The following is a 25,635-nucleotide window of genomic DNA, read 5'->3' on the forward strand; positions in this document are numbered from 1 at the left end:
GAATCCTTTTAGCCTTTTAAATTTTATTATTTAATGCACTGAATGTTCTGGGAAAAGGATGATTAAATCAAAACAATTTATCTTTTAAAATTTCCTAAAGTTCACTGATAATTTAGTTATATATATCACTTAATATTCAATCTATATTTTTGGTTATTCAAAAGCAAACATATTGTGCATTCTTCCAACACATGGAACATAGTTCATTTTTGAGATCAGATTGACTCAGTGAAAGCAATATCATTTAAAGAAAGTGTAGCTGGAAAAAAAGGACAGATTTTCAAAGTCTTTAATAGAAGCTTGTCAATGTTGCATTTTCTATTATAGATATTAGATACATAAGAAGTCCATTAGATTGATTAAACTAATTCTAGAAGGAGCAATTCAAGTAGCACCATCTGCTTTCTTTATATTTAAGGCAGATAACTTTAGCTGTTTCTCAAGCACACGCTTTCCAATACAGTGCCTCAGTTCTCACATTCTGTAAAGTTAATGTTGAATCCTGGCAAATTTAACTCCTTAGCTTTTTAACGAGTAGTATATAATATGAAGTGCTCCTAAAGAAAAAGTAGGTGGCATTACCTTTCTTTTTAGTTTTTTTTTTAATTTTAGTAAATTAAAAAAAGAGAAAAATAGGGATGACATGCCATTGATTTGGAAACTCTAATTGTGAACCTTTCCCCCAAGTACATTGTAAAAATAAACAAGGAGACATTATGAGATACACAAATCATTTGTCTAGATAGAATCTCAAAGATCAAATAGTACAACCTTCTCATTTTGTAGATGAGAAAGCTGAGGATCACGGAGGTAAAATAACTTCCTTTAAGATCAAGGGCAGAGTTATGATTTAAACCTAAGCCCTTTGACTGTAAATTCACTGCTCTTACCACTAGATTACTTTATCTTACAATGGGGCATACTATATAAGATTAAGCTTATAAGCTCCAGTAAGTTCATATTTTCTTTTAATGTAAGTTTAGCACCTGACAGCATAAGTCTATAGAGGTCCATCCTTGGAGTAAGAAGACCTGAGCTTGAGTTCCGCCTCTGACTCATTAGGTATATGACTAGGCCCAACATAATTAATCTCTCAGTGCTCTAAACAACTCTATATAAAACCATAAAAGATGAGTTGTAGATATCTACTGATTAAGGATATTTGAATAGTAGGGGTTACTTTCACCAGTAAAATCATAGGTTGATTTTTTTTTATTAATTACTTTATTTTAGTTTTCAACATTTGCTTCCATAAGATTTTGAGTTCTAAATTTTCTCCCCCTCCCTTCCTTTCCCCCTCCCTAAGGTGGTGTGTAATGTGATACAGGCTCTACATATACATTTATATTAAACATATTTTCACATTAGTCACTGACATTACCTTTAACTGAAAAGACACTACTATCATTACCATAGCTAAAAGTTTAAAGTGTTTTGAAAATATAATTAGTTAATCTTCACACCATAAGAAACAATAAAACAAGTTAAAATCTCCTGTCTTTCAACAGTCCTGCTAAGGATCCACACTAACATCTCCAACCTACAACTCTCAGAAACAACCTCATTATAGACTGAAAGGTTTCCCTTTCCAGGCTTTGCAGGGCCAGCATAAGTGATAAATGTTGTGATGTAAACCTCAGTTATGTATTGATTGATACTTTCTTTCAAAGTTGCAGAAACTAAGATTCAAAAAGGTGACTGCTCAACAAGTCAATCAAAGAGTCAGAAGTAGAACCCTGTCTCTTGTTTCTAGTCTGGTGGTCGCCATACTTTTTTGATAGCACCTCATCGGTAAAAAATTTTTGCGTATGCATCCCTTAATATATACATATATATTATATATAATATACAAATTACATATACATACTACTGTACTAATAATTATATATTATAAAACTTACATAAAATAGAAACTTGAAAAAATGAGATAAAGAGGAACTATTGCAAGATATTAGAATCAATAGGGAACCAGTGGAGTTTATTGGGTAAAGGAACGACAAGGTCAGATAGGTACATCAGGAAAAATCACTTTGGCAGCTGTGTAGAGGATGGTATATGTGTGTGTGTTGGGAAGAGTTGTAGAGGGGGGAGCTTGAGGCAGAGAAACTAATTAAAGACACTACTACAATAGTCCAGGTGAAAGGTGATAAGGTGGTTTTGCGAATAGAGAATAGAGTTTTGTGAAGAGAAAAGTCAACGTAAGAGATGTGGAGGTAGAAAAGACAAAATTTGGCAACTAAACGGATATGTGGGGTGTGGGAGTATAACAAGTTGAATATGACATTGAGGTTGTGAACTAGAGTGACTGGAAAGTTGGTGTTCCCCTGGACAGTTAACCAGGACATTTGCAAGGGGGTGACTTGGGGGGTGGGGGAGGGGAGAGATAATTTAATGAGATCTGAAAGCTGCTGCTCATCCCATGTCACTCCAAATGAAAAGAGTGCAGGCAGGGGGCTCTCACTGTACTCAGCACCTGCTGTAGCCATGAGGTGATCTGGAGGGTAGAGGTTAGGGTGAGAGGCAAATTTTCCCAATGGCACCTGCACGGCACTAAGCTGTCGTTAGGCCATAACTGCCCTGAGGGGCCAATGCTTCACACTAAAGAGACAAGTTAGGAGCTCATGCAGCAGAGGCACAGGGTGTTGCTGAGGAATGAGGGTAGGTGTGGTTGTGATGGAAACAAGCAATAGGATTGGCTATCCCGAAGAAGGTAGGATGAAATCCATCTTCCCATCCTCTGATTGGCTAATTAGACAGTCCTTGGGGATCAGGCCTGGTCCATCACTTCTCTAGGTGCTCTATTTAGACAGTTCTGACTGTTAAGAAGTTTTTCCTGACATCAAGCCTAAATTGCTCTCTGCTCAGCCCTACAGGGCCAAGAGGAACAGCTCTAATCCCTCCTCCACCTGACAGCCCTTCAAAGACTTGAAAAAATGTTGTGTGCTCCCTGCTCTGGCTCCTTTCTCCAAGGAAAACATATCTAGCTCTTTCAACTGACTCTCAAATCTTGGACTCAAGAATTTTTATCATCCTGGATTCTCTCCAGTTGATAATGTCCTTCTTAAACTGTGAACACTGAATACAGTATTTCAGATGAAGTCAGAAAGTTGAGTATAGTGGACTACCACTACCCTATTCTAAGAAGCTATGCTCCTTTTAATGCAGCCCTTTATCACAATGGTTTTTTTGGTTGTCATATCACACTGCTGACTCATATTGACCTTGAAATCTACCAAAACTCCCAGATCTTTTTCAGAAAAAAAAAAACCCACTTTCTAACCATACCTCTCACATCTCATACTTGTGAAGTTAATTTTTGTACCCAAGGACAAAATTTCACATTTATACCTTTTGAATTTCATCTTAATAGATTCAGCCTGATGTTCTTAATCTGGCAGGGCTATCTACTGTGTTAGCTATACCTCCAAGTTTAATATCATCTGCAACTTGATAAGCATATCATCTGTGCCTTTATCCAAGTAATTTACAAAAATGTTAAACAGCACAAGTCCAAGCACAAATCCTTGGGGCACTTCACTGGAGATTCCCTACCATGCAGACATTGAACTACAAACAACTACCCTTTGTGTCTGTCCCTACAGTGAGTTCTGAATCCATCTCTCCATCTTCTCCGCAAGAATAGTAGAGTAAATTTATCAAAAGTTTTTCTAAAATATAGATATACTATAGCTACAGTATTCCCTTCATCTACTAATTTAGAAAGTTTATCAAAAAATGAAATTAATTTAGCCTGGCATGATGATACCATGTTGGCTTTTTGTAATCTTTGTTTCCCTTCACCAAACACCTCCTCAGTGATCCGTTCTAGAATTTTTCCACGAATAGAAGTCAAGCTCACTGGTCTAAAGTAAGGGTGGGGGACTTGTGGCCTCGAGGCTACATGTGGCCCTCTAGATCCTCTAGTGCAGCCCTTTGATTAAACCCAAACTTCACAGAATAAATCGAGGGGATTTGTTCTGTGAAGTTTGGATTCAAAGGGCCTCAATTGAGGATGTAGAGGGTTACACGTGGCCTCAAAGCTACAGGTTCCCTACCCCTGAAGAGGGCCACATGTGGCCTTGAGGCCACAGGTTCCCCACCCCTGAAGTCTGCACTTTTTTATCTTTGATACTCTTTTTTCTCCCAACATAGTTAAAAAACAAAACACCAAAGCCTTTTTCTCATTCTTAGCTTCTTTTTTTAAATTTTTTTTTTTACTTTGCCAGTCTCAGCTACTTCTGAGCTTTAGCTTTCCTGACATTATTTTTACAGGGCTGTGCTATCATCTTATATTCATCTTCTATTTTACTTGGCCATTTTTCCATTTTCTATACATTTCTTTTAAAAATCTAAGTTGGTTCATGAGTTCCCTCTTCATTGACATTGGTCTCTTAAGACAAATTCTATTTTTCTTCCAATCTGGAATTGTTTCCTTTCATATCTTCAAAATTTCATTCTTGAACATTTCCAATCCATGCTCATCTGACACCCCCTGAAGCATTTTAATCCACAGAACTGCATATGTCTTCTGTACCTGTGAAATATATTTTTTAAAAGCTAGGATGAATGTCAGACTACGCTCAGGTTTCTTCTACTTTATCATGAACTTTAAGATGAAGTGGTCACTTCTTCTAAAGGTTCCCATAAGTTTCATCCTAGCAACCAGTTCCTCCATGCGAGAATCAGATTCAGAATGGAATTTCTTCTTGATACGTCCTCCAACATCTGAAGGATGAAATTAACCCTAAGGCAAGTAAAGAAGTTATTATCTCCTCCTTTTCTGACTGAGAGCTCAAGCTGATGTTTTACATAACTGACACCCCGCCCCTCCCATATCATTACTATATGATACCTCTGTGCTAGGGTTGTGATGTTTCCCAAACTCCTTATCTATTTCCTCTGTCACTTCTATTTCTCCATCCTCTGAGCTGCACCCTAATACTTAGGTACATCATGCTGCCCCTACAATGGTTCTTAGATTTCCCGTAAAGTCTGCCCTCCTAATGCATATCTTACCCCTCTATCACCTCCCTTTACCTATCCAATTTCTTCTGAATAATGTATACCCATCCAAAGCCATAGTCCAGTCATAGGTTTCATCACACTAAATCTCAATAGTACCTCTGAGACAATATTTGCTCTTTGCATTAAGATCTCTAGTTCCTCTTATTTATTGCCTAAACATTGGGCATTTGTGTATAAATATTTGTGGTCACTGGTTCTTTTTTTTCGAATTTGTCTCTTGTGAATTTGTGGAGCTTAGCAGCGTCTGGCTCATAGAAATTACTTAATACATGTTTGTTTTCTTGACTTGATTTATAGGTGTCTCAGTCACCTCAGTTCTTCCTTTTTTGTGGTTGCTCTTAATGATAGTTAACTTGGGAAATATGCATAGACAGTCTTTTTTTGTCCCCACATTCCTTTAGTTTAAGATTCTTTTGATTAGATTTGCAATACACTTGGTAATTACATTCTTACCAGCCTTTGTTAAGTGTACTATCATCTAGCCAGAAATCTGTCAGTCTTATATTATAGTATTTCTGGTGGTCCACAAATCACAATTCCATTCACAAACACTACCTTCTTAGTTAGGTGTTCACTCCCCTAATTACCATTTCTATTTTTCATCCCTTTAATGTGCTATAGTGAGACAAACACAATGAATGAGAGTCCCCATGGTCTTTAGTTTCTTCTCTTTGACTTCAAAATCAATGGTAATACTTCTCAGGTTTGTTCCAGAGAGTCATTTGTCCTCAAATGAATCACCAAAGCCACTTATTTTAATAGTCTTGGAAGATTTTTTTCTTTTTTGAATAAAGGTCAGCCTTCTCTCTCTCTCCCACTACTTTCCCCCTGTAATTTGCCTTCCCTCCCATTGAGAAAACAAGAAAAACAAAACCCGTTTAAACCATGTATAATAAAGCAAATCAAACTTTCCCACTGGCCATGTCTTAAAAAAAGTTTTGATATGCTCCCCGTCAGGAAGTGGGCAGCATGTTTCATCATGAGTCTTCAGGAATTGTGGCTGATCATTGTGTACATCAAAGTTCCCAAGTCTTGTCTCTGTGTGTCTATGTATGCACATACACATATATTTGTTTGTTTTAATTAGCCAAGATCTGTCTTCTCACTCTCTCATCCTAACACCATTTCTACCCCCACCCCCACTTCATGCACATGTATAGTCAATCCAACCAAATTTCCACACTGGCCAAATCCTAAAAAATATTTGTATGCAATGGAGTGCTTGAGTTCTCTATAAGGAGGTGAGTAGCATGTTTCATCATCAGTCCTCTGCAATCCCAGTTGGTTATTACGCGGATAAGAGTTCAGCACAATAGCATTCTATTACATTTACGTAATGCAACTTGTCTATCCATCCCTCAATTTATGGACATCCCTTCAGATTCAAATTCTTTGCCACCTTGAAAAAAGCTATAAATATTTTTGTACGTCCTGAGAATTTGTTTTGCTTAGAGCTAATAATCCCTCCCTTAATATACTCTCCAATTCCCCCTTTACCTCTATCCTTCCTATTTCCATGTTGAGTCAAATGTATTTCTGTATCCAACTCTGTGTGTGTATGTGTGTGTGTGTGTGCGTGTGTGTGTGTGTGTGTGTGTATTCTTTCTTTTTGACCAGTTCAAATGAGTCCTCAGGAACTCCAAGAGTCTGAGGTTCAAATATCAGCCACTCTTCCAAACTTTTCCTTGTCTACTGGTATACCTACATTATGTGAGATAATCTCCCCTAACCTTCCACCTTCCTTTTTCTCCCAGTGTATTCCTCTTTCCTTCTCTTTCCATTGTTAAGATCATCAAGACATACCAGAATCACTTTTAGGCCTTGTCTAACTTGATTCCCTCTATGAAATCTGATAACGATAAGGATAGAGTGGACACATGTATCATCTTCCCATATTTGAATGTAAGCAGTTTATACTTGTTTAGTTCCTTATGTTCATCTTAATTCTTTATATTCATTCATGTTTTCCTTTCTATCTTTCTCTTCACTCTTGTGTTTGCACTTCAACTTTCTCCACATCTTTGGTTTTTCACTAGGAATGCTCCCTATTTTTTTTTTAACTAGGAATTCTAGTTGAGATTGTGATCAAGCTCTTCTCTTTCATTAATGGTTTATTTCTTGCTGTGGCATTATATTCAGTTTTTTCTGGGATAAATTATTCTGGGCTATTAAATCATGTATGATCCTGAAAGTGGTTCTTTGATACCTGGATTCTTTCTGGCTGCTTGCAGTATGTTTTTTCTTTGACTTGGAAGGTCTGGGTTTTGGCTATGATGTTTCTGGGAGTTTTCATTTTGGGGTTTCCTTTAGGAAGTGACAAGAGGATTCTATGTCCACTTTGCCCTTTGCTTTGAAGAGATCTTGGCAGTTTTACTTTAAGATTTCTTGAAATATGATGTCCAGGCTCTTCTATCGGTCATGATGTTTTGATAGTCCATGATTCATAACTTTTTTTTTTCTTTTCTAGGTCAGCTGTTTTTGTCATGAGATATCTTAAATATTTTTCCCTTTTCTAGCCTTTTGACTTTAATATATGTATACACATACACACATGTGTGTGCATATGTATATATATGTGTGTACGTATAATATATATGTACACACACATATATGTACATGGGGAGGCTTATAGAGTCATTGGCTTTTAATTAATCCATTTGAATTTTCAGGGAGCTTGTTGCTTGGTTAAGGTTTTCTACCTCACACAGTAGCAAGCTGTTAATTCCCTTTCCAATTTTTTTTTATAGCTCTCATTTCCATTTTTTCTCTCAAGTGCTCTCATTCCATTTATTTAAAAAAAACCTTTTTTTAAAACTCTTAAAAAAAAACCTTTTTTTAAAACTCTTAAAAAAAACCCCTCCAAAACTCTTGATTCATCTCTTCTAGGAATTTTAGTTGAGCTTGTGACCAATCTGGTGTTTTCTCTAAGGCAATGCTTATAGAGGATTAAGAGTCATTCTCTTCCGTGTTTATGTCTTGAGCATCCCTGACATTATGATAGCTAATTATGGTGAGGTTCTTTTTTTGTTTGGCCATTCTTCCAGCCCACTTCCTGACTTTGGACTTGATGTTAGGGCACGTCTGTTGCCTCGCTTCTGGAGGGAAGGCCTGGGCTAGTTCTGTTGTTGCATTCTTGGGATATTGAGTGTTGTGTTAATCTAATATCTCAGGGACAGGCTGGGGACCAGAAAGCTTCAAGTGCTCCCAAAGTAGCCAGATCCAGGGCAAAGTCTGATTGTTGCCTGCTCTAGTCTGACCTCTGCAAGTTCCTGACCTGGGTCTGAGCTACAGTACACCGCTGTTGGATTCTATTCTTATTTACGAGGTGGAAAGTTCTATTGGTTCACAGTGGCAGAATTGTAGGTTCCCTTTTGGTCCAGGATTCTTACCCTGATTATTCCTCTTCAGGCTAGACTAGACGTTGCAAGTCAGACCACTTTGTGTCTAAAATCTAAGACATACCACTGCTGCTGTTGCTGCTGCTACTTACTGGCTTTTGAACTTCTTTTCTCTGTATGCTGCCCAGAGTAGGGTACCCAGGGTTTCCCCACTGGAAATGCCACTGTGGTGCATAGATCCCCTTCTCACTCTGCCGCTGATCTGCAAACACGGACTGGGTAGTGGGCAACAAAGCCGACAATTGGCACCTGATCTCAGTCACAGAGTGGGTCTGGATGTCTGATATCTCCTCTTGTCCTGGTGCACAGCCTCTCCCTGGGCATGGAATGCTTCTTGTTTGATGAAATTCCCCGTGTCTCTAGAACTCTGTCTCCCTATACCTAAGCGGGCAGGAAAAAGGATGTCCTCTTTTTCTGGACATCCCCATCAGGATTCAATCTAGTGCATTTTGTAGATCTGTTAGGAGAAGTTCCTGGAAAGGAGCTTCCTTTAACTCTGTCACCTTGGCTCTAAATCAAGGTTCTCTGTTATGTTTTAGAAACATGCCCTAGGAAGACAAAAGATCATCTTCGTACTCATCCAGTGATCTTTCTCCTATACCACTTCCTCTAATTACAAACCTTTTACACTAGTCAAGTTAGCTCATGTCAGTCTCATTTGCCTAAAAGATAGTGCCTTTCTCAATTCCTGCTTTTAAGTCCAGGACAAATGTAACAAATATCCACTGACTTACACACTTAATACTCAGCTCTCTTAATTACACATTTTAAAAAGATAACTTTTTGCAGTGGCATAGTGGATAGAATGCTGTGCTGGGAGGCAGAAAAACTGAAAAACACTCACCTTTGACACTAGCTATGTCACTTCTGGCAAGTCACTTAACCTTTATGTGCCTCAAGCAATTTCCGAGGACTTAGTCACAGATAGGTTTCAATCAAGGTTGTTGCAGGAAGCTTCTACATTAAGAGTTTCCTACATTGAGGAAATAATAGACCCCCTTCCACAACAGATAATAAATGTATGTTGAAATGAATTAGTAAAAACTCCAAGAATACTCAAAATGTTAATATTACTAAACAATCATAAAAACAGGTCAAAAAAACAATGTAGGACCAGAAACTATAGCAGCAACAAAATTTCTTTTATGTTATTTCCATAGGTTGCAAACTCCAAAGTGTAACTATAGTTATCCCTTCCATATCACATGGTGGAGGGTGGGTTAGGTGCCCTGAGCCCCTTTGATCTGTAAAATCTGAGTAAAATTTTTTGGCCCTCCCTTTGTACCAGAGAAGTCTGAATTTTTTTGTTTTTCTTTGATAGAGTATTTATAGTACTTTATTGTAAAATCTGGATTAAGTTTTGGTCATAGGCTTTGTGTCACCTGCTGGCCTTCAAGCATCATCTCTGGCTTCTGCAAAACTCTCAAAAAATTCCCATTTAATTTTTATGCCAATTCACGAGATAACGAAATTGCGATGGGTAAAGTCACGATGTGGAAGGGATAACTGTACACTGCTAAGTTTGCTAGGAGAATCACAATACCTAGACACTTTTAATTTCCTCAACTATTCCCAATCACATACTTCTTATTATTATCCCCTTTCAGACACCTGGGTCACTTGAGCTATTAGTCTCAAAGAACCAGATGATCTCACAAGGTCTCTTCAATCTTTAAGATCTATGATTCTTTTATTTGCCTGACGAGTGTAGCAACCCACGATTATCCAAGAAGAATCTGGATCCTTCTGTATTTCTAGAGGTCTTTGATGATCCGAGAAAAAGTCCAGTCACTTGCTGAGTTTAACAGTGTGGTACAATGAAAGTGTGCTGGATTTGGACTTTGAGGACCTAAGTTCAAATCCTACCTCTAACCATGTGACCATGGGAAGTTTACTTCCCCTCTCTAAGCAGCTGATGGTATAGTGTATAAAGTGCTGGGTCTGGAGTCAAGAAGATCTGAGTTCAAATCAGGCCTCAGACCGTTATTGGATGTTTGACCCTCTTGCTTGGGGATAATAATAGTGCCTGCTTTGCAGAGTTGTTAAGACTAAATGAGATCATAATAAAAAAGTACAGTACCTGGCACATAGTAGGTGCCATATAAATACTTATTCTCTTTCATTTTCCCTTCTAGCCCTCTTTATCTGCAAAATGAAGAGGTTGAATTAGATAAACTCTAAATTCCTTTTCTCCTGTAAATCCATAATCCTATAAACTCACCAAGTTTGTTTTTCTGTTGGTTAGCACTAATTAAGGATTCTTATTTTAGGTTAATTATATTCAGAAAAGAGAGGCAGCATGAAAGTAAACAGAGAACTGACCTCTGAGTGTGGATGACCTGTGTTCAATACGGGTTGTACGACTCTGGGCATGATATTTCACCTCTCAGTGCCCCAAAGCAGTTACAGATTTACACTGTTAGAATTTCCTCATCTCTAGTATAATGACTCAGAAAGCCACACATTAACATTATGTAGATTTTATTGTATTTTTATTTATTTTGTTAAATATTTCCTAATTACATTGTAATCTGGTTCTGGCAGGCACTCTGGAATGCTGGGCTGAGGTAGCCTGTTTGACACCTCTGCTCTACACCAATTAAATCACAAGATTTAGTCCAATATACAGATCACACATAAATTCTAGCTTTTCAAGACCAATAATTTCTGTATTATAATATTATACTGGAATCTACAGCACATAGCATAGGTCTGACTATATTGCCCTCTTAATTAAGTCTCGTGGCTCCCGATTACCTGCAGGATCAAATATAAAATGCTCTCCTTGGCATTTAAAACCCTTTACAACCTGGCCTCCCTATCCTCTAGGTGATCTTACACTTTACTCTCCTCCAGTACTTTACAATCCACCAAACCCCTTTCTTCTTGCTGTCCTTCTCCCACTACATTCCATCTCCTCATTATACCTCTGCACTGGTTATTTCCCACGTCTGCAATATTTTCCTCCTCACTCCCACCTACTTCCTGACTTCCTTTAAGACAGCTCAAATGGCCTTCCCTCCTCTGTTCCCTTCATAAACGGCTAGGGCCTTCCTTTAGAAATTGCCTTTCAACAACAATATATTTATCTTATATATACACAGTTGTTGGAACACAGTCTCTTCCCACTGAAATATGTGTTCCTTGAGGGCAGAGACCTTGTTTTTTATCCTTCTTCGTATACCCAGTGCTTAGCATAATGCTTTCTACATAGTAAGCATTTAATACTTGACTGACTATTGCTCTTTTGGTTAACAAGCAAAAGTGGCTTCTAAAACAATCACCACCATTTTAGGCCCCCCAAAATGAAAAACTGCTGTGTTTAAAATGAAATAGATATACCTAAATACAGTGCATTGTACACAAAATTATTTTATTTTGCATAAAAAATCCTGTTACATGGTTTGCAAACATTCTCATTTTACAGAAGAGAAAATGAACATATGAGCTGACATAATTTGCAGTACACTTACATCATACATACAGCCTTCTTGACCAATGCTATACCATGCTGCCTGAACTCTGTTCATCATCCTCATCTCTCCAAAGAACTTTAGACACTACTTCTGAGACGTAGAGCTTTGATCAGTGAGCCTCCAATTATGCTTGCTACCATGCCACTTCCAGGCCAGCTCCACAGAGTGTGGCCTTCCCCACCCCCTTGCTTAGCAACCTATCACATGCTGTCTTTTTGAAGCAGATTGTAAACTCTTTGAGGGCAGGAACTATCTTTCTGGCTCATATCTGTCTCCAGTGCTTATCATAGTGCCTAGCACATAGTAAATACTTTATCAGTCTATCCACCTAAATGAATACTATCATTGGGAAGGCAGTATAGTATAGTGAAAATGTATACTGGCTCTGGAGTCAGTGGAGCTGAACCCCTGCCCTCATACTAAGGGACTTCAACATACATATTATATTGATACTCTCTCAAATACACTAACCTCCAGATTGCTCAACTTACTAATTCCCATGACTTACTCCTTCATTCCACTACAGCTACACAAAGATGGCCATACCCTTGATCTTGCTATCACCCACAAACGTGCCACATACATGTTCATGAACTCTGATCATTTGCTGTCATTACATCTCTCCTTTTACTGTGCAACTCCAAATCCTATTCTTCCTCCTGACCATGACTTCCAATCACTCCCCTCCTCAGTTTTTCCCAGGTCATCACTTCTATACTGGCTATACTCTCTTCCCTTTCTCATTCTGACCATTGTACACTGTAAACTGCCCTTTTCTTTTGAATTTCTTGTCCTTTTATCCTACTGAAGATCTTGCCTGCTTAACCTCAGACTTGGATTACTTCCACTGGTTGCTGCCTTCTCTCCCATTCATGGGCTGGTGAACGGAAGCCAGAGAAAATCATGAAACCATGATGGATGGGTCCTCTATAATTTATGTTACATAATCTCAACTGGGTGTCACTGTAGCAAGACAATCCTCTTACACCCCCCAATCAATTTACTATATCACTCACCAAAGCAGCTTTTCCAAGTCTTTTCATCCCTCCCCAAACTTCCTTGGCTCTTCCTCTCCTCATCCTCTCAGTTGAGAACACTACCTCATATTTCAGTGAAAAAATTGAGGTCATTGGCAACTCACCATTTAGATGTCTTCTGCTAATATCTCCTCCTTCACCCTATCTCACATGAAGCTGTGGTCCTTCTCCTTGCCAAGGCAAAATTCTCCACATTTACAAGTGATGTCATTCCATCCCATCTTCTCCAGCAGAATGGTCCCACCAACAGTACTACTCTCACTAATTTTCGATTGGTCCCTCTCTACTGGTTGCTTCTCCTACTGCCTACAAACAGGGCCACATCTCCTCATTCTCAAAAAAATCCTCACTTGAACCATCAGTCCCTGGTAGTTATCATCCCATATTCTCTCCTTTTTTTTGTGGCTGAACTACTTGAGAAGGTTGTTTACAATAGGTGTTTCCACTTCCTTTCTTCTTACTATCTTCTGAAGTGTTTGCAGTCTGGCTTCCAACCTCATCATTCAATTGAAACTTTTTTTACCCTTCTCTCAATCTTCATCCTTCTTGACTTCTTCAGCCACTGACACTATCAATCAACCTTTCTTCTCCTTGATATTCTCTTCTTTCTAGGTTGCTTTGACCTTACTCTCTCCAAGTTTTCTTCTTACTTGTCTGATAGCTTCTTCTTAGTTTCCTTAGATCTTCATCCAGTCACGCCCACCAAGGTGGGGATCCCCCAAGGCTCTGTTCTGGATCTTCTTCTCCTCTCCCTCTGTACTATTTTGCTTGGTGATCTTAATAGCTCCCCTGGATTAAATTATCATATCTTTTTCCCCAAATGTACCCCTCTTCCCTAACTTCCCTATTACTTGTGAAGGTACCACCATCATCCAGGTTCACAACCTAACATGTTGACTCTTCATTCTCACTCACCCCCCACATCCACAATCAGTTACCAAGGCCTATCCATTCTATCTTCAAAACATCTCTCATATATATCCTGTTCTATTCTCTGACACTATCACCATTCTGATATAGGCCTTCATCATCTCATGCCTGGGCTACTGCAACAGCCTGCTGATTGGTCACCCTATCTCAAGTCTATCCCCACTCCAACAATCTATCTGCCACTCAGCTGTCAAACTGATAATCTTTCTAAAGTACAAGTCTGGCCACATCACCTTCTCCACCCCTATTTAATAAACTCTTTCACTGAGTGCTTTCACTGGCTGTCCCATGTTTGGAGCTTTCTTCCTCTTCAACTCCAACTCCTAGGTTCCCTGGCTTCTTCCAGAAGACTTTCCCAGTTCTCCTTAATCTTAGTGCCTTCCTTATGAGAAAATTGCTAACTTATCCTGTATATGTCTAGTTTATACAGAGTTGTTTGTTCGTTGTCTTCCTCATTAGACTATGAGCTTCTTGGGAGCAGGAACTGTTTTTTACCTTTCTTTGTATCTCCAGAATTTAGCACACTGCTTGGCACACAGTAAGCATGTAAACAAATCCTAGTAAGCATTTTTCATGGTTACAACCTCTAGTAACCTGAAGCAAATCACTTAACTTCCTCTGGGTCTCAGTTTCCTCATCTGTAAAATGAAAGAATGGCAACTGATAGCCAAGGTTCCTTCGAGCTCTAGATCTACGATCCTATGATCTTTTGATGATAACCTCCCAGGGGAAAAAAAAAATCCCTTTTTTTTTTTTTTTTGCCTAGTACTATGCTGATAAGGGCAATGTTAAGTCAAGGCAGGATCTTAAACATTTTTTACGTCCTATTTTCCAGATGATATTTTCAACCACCTTATTTTCCCTTTCAAAACTCATTTTCTAATGTAAAAAAGCAAACAGGAAAAGTAAATTATAGATTATAAGGATGATAGTAGATAAGGAAAATATGAACATGAAATGAAAGATTTGTACCTAATTTAAACAGCAAATATTAAATCTGAATTCAATTAAATGTGACTGGAGTAAAGGAATAGATGTCAAACAGTTATATTATATTTGTAATACTGTATTCAATTTTTATTTAAGAACAAAAACAAACCCTGTATTCCCTTTGGAACCTCCCTTCTTTCTCCATCTTTGCTTCACTAAATCATTCATAATTTACATTATCATTTCAGTTCGACTCTCCTAGTCCTAATATCTTTTGCCCCAATTCAATAAAAATGGAGTACTCAGAATAAAGGGGAAGTAAATTAAGGCAATTTCAAGAGATCTAAAATCTCATCCATTCAAGAATGCAACCTACACCTTCTCATCTTGTGGACTTCTTGTCCATGTGTTTCTGTAAATCCCGCATAGAGAATCTCTCCAATGCTTTCCTCTGGGTCTAAGAACTAATCGAGCTATCATCAGGAGGTTGGCCTCTAGATAAAGAAAAATTTTGATTGGCTACAAGGTATAATTAAAAACCATAGAGGACCTCAGTTCACATACCATCTCTGAGGTTTTGTACACGTGTGAATTTGGGCAATTTATTTAACTTCTCTGGGCTTCCGTTCCCTCTTCTGTAAAAAGAGGGGGTTGGAGTATATGATCTGTTAGGTTCTTTCCAGTTCTAAGTCTTGTGATCCATGAAACATAAAAATACCAGAGGACTTCTCAGTCCTGTAGTTCTACAGAGAGGGTGGGAAGAAGGTGCTAAGAATTACAGAACCAATCAATGCTAGTTAGCAAAACAAAACAAAACAAAAAAGAAAAAGAGAGAGAGAGAACTTACTTGTGGAATCTATCACCAGTCTGTCATCAAGGCAGGAGTTGGACAAGCCAGTCACAACCTCTAACAACACCAGAAACTAAGACAGAGCAAAGTAACTATCGGATTGGATTCCTATGCCTTCTAAGTGTCAAACATTACACAACAAACTAAAAGCACCTCAATAATTGGAGAAGGTGCCATTCCAGTATTCAGACTAACCTATAATTCTATAAAACAACACACCGGTTCCAGAACAGGTACCCCACAGACTAATTTACCAAATTTTGCACTTTTGAACACCATCCTTTTTCCTGTGGTGACCAAAATCCAAATCCCAAAGTGTAACGATCTACCTAAACAGGTGGCTAATCAAATAGATCAATTCATTCAAGATGCACAACTGAAAGAGAACATTGTTGGCCGGCTTTAGAGACGTGGAGAAACTGATAAAAGTTTATGAATAGCGAAAGGCTCTGCACATGGATGAAGAATAAGGGAAGAGTACCAAAAATGGGGGGGGGGGGAGTGTAGATTCATTCTCGTTGAAGAGCCCGGCGGAACAGGATTCACTCCCCCGCCATGCCCCGCTCAGGCTGGGCAGGGTGGGTCCTCGACTGGCTCCCCAAGCCCCGGGAGCCAGGAGCCCGAGAGCAAAACTAGAGGTAAACTTAAAAACTCCACATCAGGGAAATCCGGAGAAGCCGCTCGCACCCGCGGTGCAGGACCGGGGAGCGCCGCTGTCGGTGGACAGCCGCCCCTTCTTGCGCCCCGTCTCTCGCCGCAGCTTCGGCGCTTCTCCCGGCCGAGCCTCGCCCGGCCCCGACGGCGCTGACGGTCCGGGGAGGGGTCCCTCGGACGCCCCCGGCCCCAGGCCTGGGGCGCCCTCCGCGCAGCCGCCCGCCGCCCCCCGCGTCTCCCCCGCGACAGCGCCGCTCCGGGCAGGAGGGGACGGTCCCCGTGGCTGCCGTTAACGTCCCCAACGTCGCGGAGGCCCAGGCCCCGCCGGGGGATGCGCCCCCCGCTCCCCCGGCCTCCCCGTACCGTAGGTCTCGGACATGGCCGTCTGCGACATCTTGGGAAGCGGGCGCCGCCTCTTCCCCCGGTCTCCGGCTGCAGCTCGGGGGGCCGGGGGCGGGGGTGAAGGAGAGGGGAGGAGCAGGGGTCAGTCAGCTAGAGCAAGGTCTGACCGGGGCTGGGGAGCCCGAGGAACTGGTGGGGTGGAGTGGGGTGGGCGGGGAAGGAGGGGCGCGGCCGGGTCCCCACGGCAACCGCCAGCCACCCCAGAGCCGCTCCTGCTCAGGACCAGACCGCGGGGTTCCGCGCAGGCGCACACTGCCCACCCACCTACCTCTCCGCCCTCCCTCCCCTGGAGAGCGCGGGGAGGGGAGGGAACTAGCTGGGGCGGGGAGGAGGAGGGGAGGGGTGGAGGGAAGGTAGTACTCGGAGACGGTGAACTGGGGGAACCCGACCTCCCACCCTCTCTAGCGCCTGCGCACCAGGGGCGGGAGAGCCAGGGGGCGGAGCGCGAAAGTCCTGGATCACCAAAACAAAGAGCACGTGCGCGGAACTCCATCCGGGGCCGACCGTCGGCGGGAGACCCCGGGAAAGGGAGGGAGGGGCGGCGGATTGCACACGCCCCGGACGGAAGCTCCAAGTGTGGGAGGTTAGAGGTGGGGTCCTAAGAGGGCGTGACCCATCCTTAGCTGGGTTACTGACAGGGGAGAATAACCTGCTAGGAAGGCTTACTAGGCTCGTGTTGGAAGAAGTGCTCAGGTGAGGAGGAGGCTTCTACTAAAAAGAGATTTACCCAAGGTGAGGGCTGGTACCCTGCCTTGGTATCCCGTATATTTTGCATTGACTGGGGCACTCAAAAAAATATTTGCACGTTCTGGCCTTTACTATGCTGCTCTGAAGCCGTGCAGCCGTACTTGAGTTGTAGCAGAAAGATACATGCACGTATTTATTGTCTACAGTGTGCCAGGGACCGTGCGGTGCATTGGGGATAAAAAGATAACAGTGAAAATAGTCCATATCAGGGATCTTATGGGGGGAAGGGGAGGGGAGAAGCAACATGTTCGTATATAGTTATATTAAAATATATAGATGCAAAATTATTTTGGTGGAGAAGGATCTAGCAGATGGGCAGGGGGATCCAGAAAAACCTCTTGTAGAAGGTGGTACTTAGAAACTGAGTCATGAAAGAAGCTAGAGATTCCAAAAGGTAGAAGTGAGGAGGGAGTACATTCCAGCAAGTGAAGAAGTAGGGTGACGTGTAGTTTACAAAGACTATCCAGTTTGCCTCTTAGAATGACTTAGAGGCCACAATGTAAGTAAGTAAATAAAGTAAAGTAAGGCTAGAAAGTTAGGTTGGGGCCAAGTTGTGAAGGGCTTTCAAGGCCTTTTAGGGACTCATTTGAGTTTATTGGTGTAATATACGTTCCCATGTAGGTGGCCTAAATGCAGAGATACTCATAGGTATGAATAGATAAGATGCGTGGGCTAGCCCTCCTCTGCAGAAGGCCTTTCCTGCATCATCCCAAAGCTAGCTGGAGAAAGGGGCAGGCAAGGTCTGAGACAGCTGGTCAATTTCTCCTCCAGTCTCCAAGAGAGGTATCAGACCAGAATCAGCTTTATCTGCTGCTGTCTCAAATATCAGGTATATGAATCTGGGTTTAAAAGGAAAGCTGACTTCCTGGTTGCTCTTGAGGGAGACTGTAGCTCTTAGCTTATATTCACCAGCTTCTCACCAAATACTCATTGCACAAAAGACCATCATAAGTAGCAAATGGTGAGTAAATCCATTTATCCAAGTAAACAGCAAATAGAAATTAGAGAAGTTATATATATTAAAATATGGCAAAGAATACACAAGAGTGAAAAAGTTCTTCAGCTGGGAAGCTCAACTTCGACTAGGAAAGCAAGAACAATCTCACCCAGAAAAGTGCATTTTATTAATCCCTAGAATTTCAAGCAAGTCCAGAGAAATTCGTGGGGCTGGCTTCCCATGTATGTCTGCTAGTCCAAAGACTTTATCCTTCTCCTCCATGGAGTGTCTTCTGTTCAAGTATCTCTTCCAAAAGTGACCGGAACCAATTCAGAAATTCTCTTTCACTGATCTGAAGCATCCTGCTCAACTTTATCTCAATTAATTAAGAGCCTCATCAACTTGTACATACTCAGTAGCACACATAACACCCCAGGCTTGGGTGACTGGAAGGATGGTGGTGCCTTTGATAGATATAGGAAAGTTAGAAGGAGGAATAAGTTTAGAGGGAAAGATAGTAAGTTCTGTTTTGGACATGATGACTGGTAATGTGGGACCACCACCTCTCTCAGGAGAGAGATTAGGGCTGGCTATAGATATAGGAGTCATCTGTATAGATAAGATAATTAAATCCTTGGAATTCTATTGTAAGAAATCAAACTGATAACAAGAATTATTCCCACAAAACATTTGACGATGTTTTCTTTGTCATCAACACCCACTATAAGAAGATACTTGTTTAGTATTTACCGTAACAGCAAGATGAAGCAGGTTCATTCTGCCTTCTCAAAGTATTTACAATTTAAATCTGGGCAAATATAAATTGATACGTAAATATGAGATGTGTCTAAAATCAAAAAGTAAGAGTTGAGTTCCTGTATTTTTCAACATAGAACAGACATTTACTGGTTCCATATATACGTATGTATGTATACACGCACATGTATCTTTCTAGCAATCCTGCGGCTAAAGATCACCAGGTTATCGGGTGACGGAACAAGGATCTGGATCCGAGTCATAAGGTCATAGGGTCACAGGTCTGGAGCAGGAAGGGATCTCAGAGGCCACCTAGCCCAAGCTGCCTCATCTCCCAGATACGGGAGGATGGAGAGGCTTTGTGATTGGCCTAAGGTCGCGCAGGCGGGTCCATCCAGACTCTAAACCCACTTCTCTTTTCCACTGTTCCTTCTTTACAATTACTGGTGGACAGCTGGCGTTGTTAGATTGCTTTCAATTTCCTATTTAGTTCTGTGATTCCTTTCCCTCTCAAGTGGTTGATTATTTCACACATCAGATTTTAATCAGCCTTCTAAAGCTTTTACAGGATGGTATGTGATTACTTTGCTACTTAGGTGTGTGATTAAAACCCAGTATCTCTAAAAATAAAATCTTACTTCCCTGAATTTTGTAGTACCTTCTGGAGTCTGTAGCAATGACACCAAACAGATGACACTTTTAACAACATTTTTTTAGTTAATATTTATGTGTTTGCTATCTCTGAGCTTACCCATCTGGTGAAAGGGTCCATGATACCAAAAAAGATTAAGAATCCATCTGGTACACCCTAATCTTCCTTTATCCTTTCTTTGTCCTCTTGCATTTATCTGTTTTTCCTCCCTTTTATCCCAGCTTGCTCCATCTAGTTGTCAGGAATCCCTCCTTAAATCCTCCTACCACAGCAGCCTATTCTTCTCCAAGCCCCTTCTGCCACTCCCTTATTAAAGTTTCACAAGCTCCTTTCTTTCTGGATAAGGGAATGAAGATAAGGAGGGAGCAAAAACCTGGGAAAAACAAGTGGCAGAAATCTTGCTCTCAAATAAACTTTTAAAGATAAATTCAGTTTGGGAGAGGAGGGAGGAAGAAGAGGGCAGGCCTGGGTGGGGGAGAGTTCACTTGGGGTACATATGGAAACTGTCATCTACTAGCTTTTTTTGGTCAGTTGTTTCAGTTGTGTCTGACTCTTCATGACCCCATTTGGGGTTTTCTTGGCAAAGATACTGGAGTGGTTTGCCATTTCCTTCTCCAGCTCATTTGACAGATGAGGAAACTGAGGCAAACAAAGTTAAGTGACTTGCCCAGGTAGTAAGTGTTTGAGGATAGATTTGAACTCAGGTCTTCCTGACTCCAGGCTCAGCACTCTATCCACTGTGTCACCTAGCTGCCCACTATCTAGTCTTTCAATCCATGTTTAGTTAATTATCATTATTTTGTAGCTTTCTCCATATTGCTCCAGTATATTCAATATTGGTACATTTTTCTGTCCTTTGGAGAGAAGGGAATGAGCATTCATATGTACCTACTAAGTGCCAGGCTGTACTAAGTGCTTTATAAGTATTATTTCATTTGATCCTCACAACAACTCTTTGAGGTAGGTGTTATTATTTCTGTCTACAGTGGAGGAAACTAAAGCAGACAGAGGTTAAATGACTTACTCAGAGTCACACAGCTAGTAAGTATTTGAGACTGAATTTGAATTCAGGTCTTCCTAACTCCAGGCCCAGTGCTAGCATCCACTGAACTATCGTGTTGGCTCTTTGCAGTCCTCTTCTTAAGTCACAAGACTTAAATCAGGCAAACTCTCCCAGGGCCTTACATCCTGCATGTATTGCTTTTATGTTTAGCATCAAAAAGTTGTTAGGGAAATAGATTCTGGGATCTCCTGGTCACAATGAAATGCAAACCACTTAGCAGGCTACAAATAATTTAATAGGAAGTCAGATTTATCTATGTCGTTCTTGTAACTAAAGTAGTTTTAAAACTCCTGACAAACTTGTTTTGTTTGTAAGAATAATATTTACATAGTGCTTTCCAGTTTCCAAAGTTCATATTTACACAGTGCTTCATGGTCTTCCCAACAGCCCCATTGTGAAGGAGGTAGTGCAGATATTACTATCAAACATTTTATAGAAAAAGAAACTGAGTTTCAGATAGGTTAGGTGATGTGTCCATTGTCACAGAGATATTAAGTGTAGGAGCTGGGATTCAAACCCAGACTTAGTGATTCCTACTCTAACACTGTTTCCATTTTACCACATTGCCTCAATACAAACCATCCCTTTATCCCACTATTTCCTCCTCACCTCCACATCCCTCCATTTTTTTTGGGAGGGTGGAAGGGGGTGGAAGGGGAAGAAAAGTAGTTCTTTGTCTCTTTTGCCTCTCTTTCCCTGTGGGCCTTGCTTGATCCAGCTGGGGTTAGGGAACTCTGCTTGCCACTTCTTCCATTTGTGGAAAGATTAATGAATACAATATGGAAGCCCTTAGCAATGAAATTAAATCCAGAAGTTCTGTGCCTCGTGTAGAACTCATATACCGAATTTAGCTCTTGGTGAACTGTATTTTATTGATTCACTATTTTGATACTGCTGTACCAAAATATCTAAATGTAGAAAAGCTCTTACCATAAATGATAAGTATATAGCATGTTATAGTGGATGCTAAGAGAGAAGAAAAATGGTCAGGTATGTTTTCCCAAGGTCCAAAAAGGAGAGATGTATCTTACACGATAGAAGGGTTTTGGAGAAGTAGTTTGAGGTAAGAGGATCTGGAACAAAAGTGAAAAAAGAAGCTTGAGAAATCTGGCCACCGAGCCATCAATGAGAAAGTGTTTGTTGGAGTGATTGTTTATATGGCACCATCAACGAGTTAAAAATAAACCCTATTGTAAGTCTATCAAGGAAAACAGTAGCAACAATTGTAGGTAGTGCTCCAGTATCAAATACCAATCTTTGTAGTTTAGTTACAATGTCTAGAAGAGAGTTTCTTTCTCATATCAGTATCGGTTCGTCTAACAGTAACCACATGTACTTGATGTAATAATATTCTATATTAAATTAGACCTAGCATTAGGATGCATTTTTAGATAGGTGACACAGTAATTGCCCATCTTCTTTTTAAATTTGAAACTCACCAGTAATCTCCTTTCCATTTAGTTCTAATAAGCACTGCCTCTCTGTCTCTGCACTTAGTAGCATTTATATTCAAGAATTATTTTATCTGACATTTTCCTTTTATCCTGTTTTTAATATACTTGTATTTTCTGGTTCCACTTTCTTTTTATGGTATTTGAAAAATAAGACTATCTAGCTAGAGATAATAAAAATAAATATCCCTTTAAACTTTTTGCTTTTGCTCCTAAAAGGACAATATCAGAATTTTTTTTAATTCTCTTATTCTTTTTCTTACTATATTTTAAGTGCAAAATGTAATAACCTGTTTTTAGCTTGGTTTCTTTTTTGAAATATGGTTTGTAAAGAAATCGTTCAATTTTCCTTGGACATTGACCTAAACTCCCTCATGCTTGCCTACCAACCTCCTTTCTCATATGTTGATTTCAAGCTCATTTGACAGAGGTGTGTTGTCACTACATACTGATCCTCCCGGGTGGAAATTTCCCCTTGCAAGATTGCCCTGATAAGTCCTTCATTCCTGGCCTTACTTATGGCTTGTAGTCCCTCTCCTACACCTCCCAGTGTCTAGAATAGAAGCAGAATAGGGCTGAAAAGGGACCTTAGAAATCATCTAGGCTATTTCCTCCATTTTACAGAAGCCCAAAGAGATTAAGGAGACGTTATCAAATCATCCATCCCTGCCAAACAAAATACTTTATATAGTAATAATCTTCTGTGCCTGAGTCCACCAAAACATAGCACCAAATGATAATAACAGTAATGCTACAATAATGTCTTCTATCTGTATGATCTAGGCTGGTGACCTTTCAGAAATGGGATATAAAAATGCTGCTACCTCTTCTGGCATATTGCATGTGTAACCTTATGCTATATATAGGGTTTGATACCATCCAGATTAATAGTGGAAATATGATGTGGTATGAAGAAGCCTAAAGTGATTCTATACAGTTGTATAGGCTGCAGGGTAGGAGAGTAGGGGTTCATGTCTTAGGAAGATTACCCTACTTAAAATGGCCTTCCCCCCCCACTTATTTCTCAGATTAATCATGTGAGTTAAGAATTGCCCATTTATGAAAATACTAGCCCAACAGAAAGAATCCCAGACAAGTAGGACAGCTTTAAAGTTACACATTGAATTTATTATATACTGTATTTAAAAAGAAAGGCAAGCTGTACCTAATAAAGACCCACGGGTCCCTATATAATCCTTTTTATTCTGTTTAATTGTATATAGAGAAAGGCCCATTTTCTTTGTTATTTGTTAAGTTCAAAATTAAATAAATAAAGATGCTGTCATAAAGACCAGGAATGTTAAGCTTACTAGTCATCTCCTCCTTACTGTGAATTTAGGTGAGATGAGGAATTTGATTTGGGGTAGTCATTAATTTGGAGCATGTAGCATGACTTGAGAGGGCAGGATTGCGGAATTTCAAGGGCACGGCAGTGCCCCAGTAGAGGGTTTTAGATTGCACAGGGAACATTAGAGCTTGAAAGGATGAGGTGGAGAGTTTGGGGAAAGGGGACAGAAGAAGTGTAGAAGTATGAAGAAAGGTAGGGCTTAGACCCTTGGCAGCCACTGAAAAACCATGCTATATACTGCAATTTGCATGATATCTATTATTGCATTTCAATTTAAATTAATACAATTCAATTCAGCAAACATGTCTTAAGAAATGATATATTCTCTGTCACCAAAGATCTTACTAATATTCTGGTGGAAGATGATGCATGAACATAATTATGATTCAAGTAGGAAGATTAAACATGTACATAATTATTATTTAAGTGAGAATGAGATCAGTAGTTGAGAGATCACCCATCTCATGAGAGATGTGGTAGGGTTCAGGGAAGGTCTCATGGAAGAGATAGCTCCTGAACTGGGCCTTGAAAGAAAAGAAGGATTTCAGTTGGCAAGAGATAGAGGGGAAGTCCATTCCAAACATGAAGGACCACATGTAAGACTTCACAGAAGTAGGAGAGTACAGAATGAGATCAGTGAACATTGAATGGATCACTTTTCCTGGAACAAAATATATGTAAGGAGAAGTAGTGTAAAACAGTACTGAAAGGTAAATGTGTGAGGCCTCAAAAGACAAGATAAAAAATTTATATTTATTCAGTTTTTTTTTTAACAGGAAAGTGATGTGATCAGATTTATATATTAGGAAGATTATTTTGGCATTAATATAAAGGATGGATCATAAAATGGTGAGAGGAGAGAGTGAAGACAGGGGAACACTGTGGTAGTAGCAAAGACATTTGAAAGGAGGGAGAAGCAGGAGATTTTTTGAAGGTAGATTTGAAAGAATTGGGCAACTGGTTGAATCTGGTGAGTAAGAGAAAGAGAAGAGTTATAGATGACAAAAAGTCAGGCTGCAGTGACTAGGAGGATGGCAGTGTCATCAACAGAAATAGGGAAGTCAGAAGGAGGTGCTGATTTTTCCCCTCTTTGGTTTAGGGCAGGATGACAAGTTCAGATTTGTATAAGTTGAATTTGAGGTGTCAGGCACTTGAGATAGAGTTTAAGGAGAGATCAGAGTTAGAGATACAGATTTTGGAGTTACCTACATCAAGATGATAATTGAAGCCGTGGGAGTGTATGAGATTTTCAAAAGAAGGAGGATAGAGGAAAAGAAAAAGGCCTGTGCAATGTCCGGAAGTAAGGGCCTGGAAGCAGAAGAGGAGCCAGTGAAAGAACTTAGTAAGAGTAGAAAGTGGGTAGAAGAAGAATAGTAATGGGCGTGTTGTAGATGAAAGAGCTAAAACTGGCTCAGACCACACTTTGCTCTCTGTTATCTGTATGACCATGGGCAAATCCCTTTAACCTTTGGTCCCAGTTTCCTCATCTGTGAAATAGGTAATCTCTAAACCCTAAGTCCTGTGATCCTGCTCTGTGGAAGCTAAGGGAGGAGCCAGGAAGGGGTTCCTGACACCATCAAACTAAAGAAAAGTCGGGGAGGATGAGGAATGTCAAGTAGCCATTGGCTTTGAAGATTAGGAGGTCATTGGTGAGCTTGAAGAAAGGAGTTTCGACAGAGATCAGAAGCCAGATTGCAGTGGGCTAAGGAACAAGTGGGTGGTGAGGAAGTAGGGGCGGTGAGGTTTGGTTACTACATTTTTTTAGAAATTTAGCAGTAAAGGAGAAGAAAGAAACTTTCCAAAATAGTTTCACAGACACCCTCCATTCTTTTAATTGCAACCGTCTGATCTCAGATACTGTAAGATATCACCCTGTCCCTCAGCAGGTTTTAGTTTGGGCTGACAGATATGCAGGCAGATCACTTATGCCCTCTCAGCCTCAGTTTTCCCATCTGTATAATTGAGATACTCATACCTAT

At 40.3% G+C, this 25,635-nt stretch overlaps 1 protein-coding gene across 1 annotated transcript in view; it reads right to left on the bottom strand.

Moving 5' to 3' along the window:
- LOC114049831 (ras-related protein Rab-4A) overlaps window positions 1-16,873 on the bottom strand; it is a 55,961-nt gene extending 39,088 nt beyond the window's left edge. The window contains exon 1 of the mRNA XM_027871255.1: window positions 16,664-16,873. Within this exon, the coding sequence (XP_027727056.1) occupies window positions 16,664-16,694 (31 nt within the window). The 5' untranslated portion in view covers window positions 16,695-16,873. The remainder of the gene's footprint in view (window positions 1-16,663) is intronic.
- Window positions 16,874-25,635: the final 8,762 nt, after the last annotated feature.

The sequence above is a fragment of the Vombatus ursinus genome, unplaced genomic scaffold (assembly GCF_900497805.2).
Source record: "Vombatus ursinus unplaced genomic scaffold, bare-nosed wombat genome assembly UNPS02014798.1, whole genome shotgun sequence".
NCBI lineage: Eukaryota > Metazoa > Chordata > Mammalia > Diprotodontia > Vombatidae > Vombatus > Vombatus ursinus.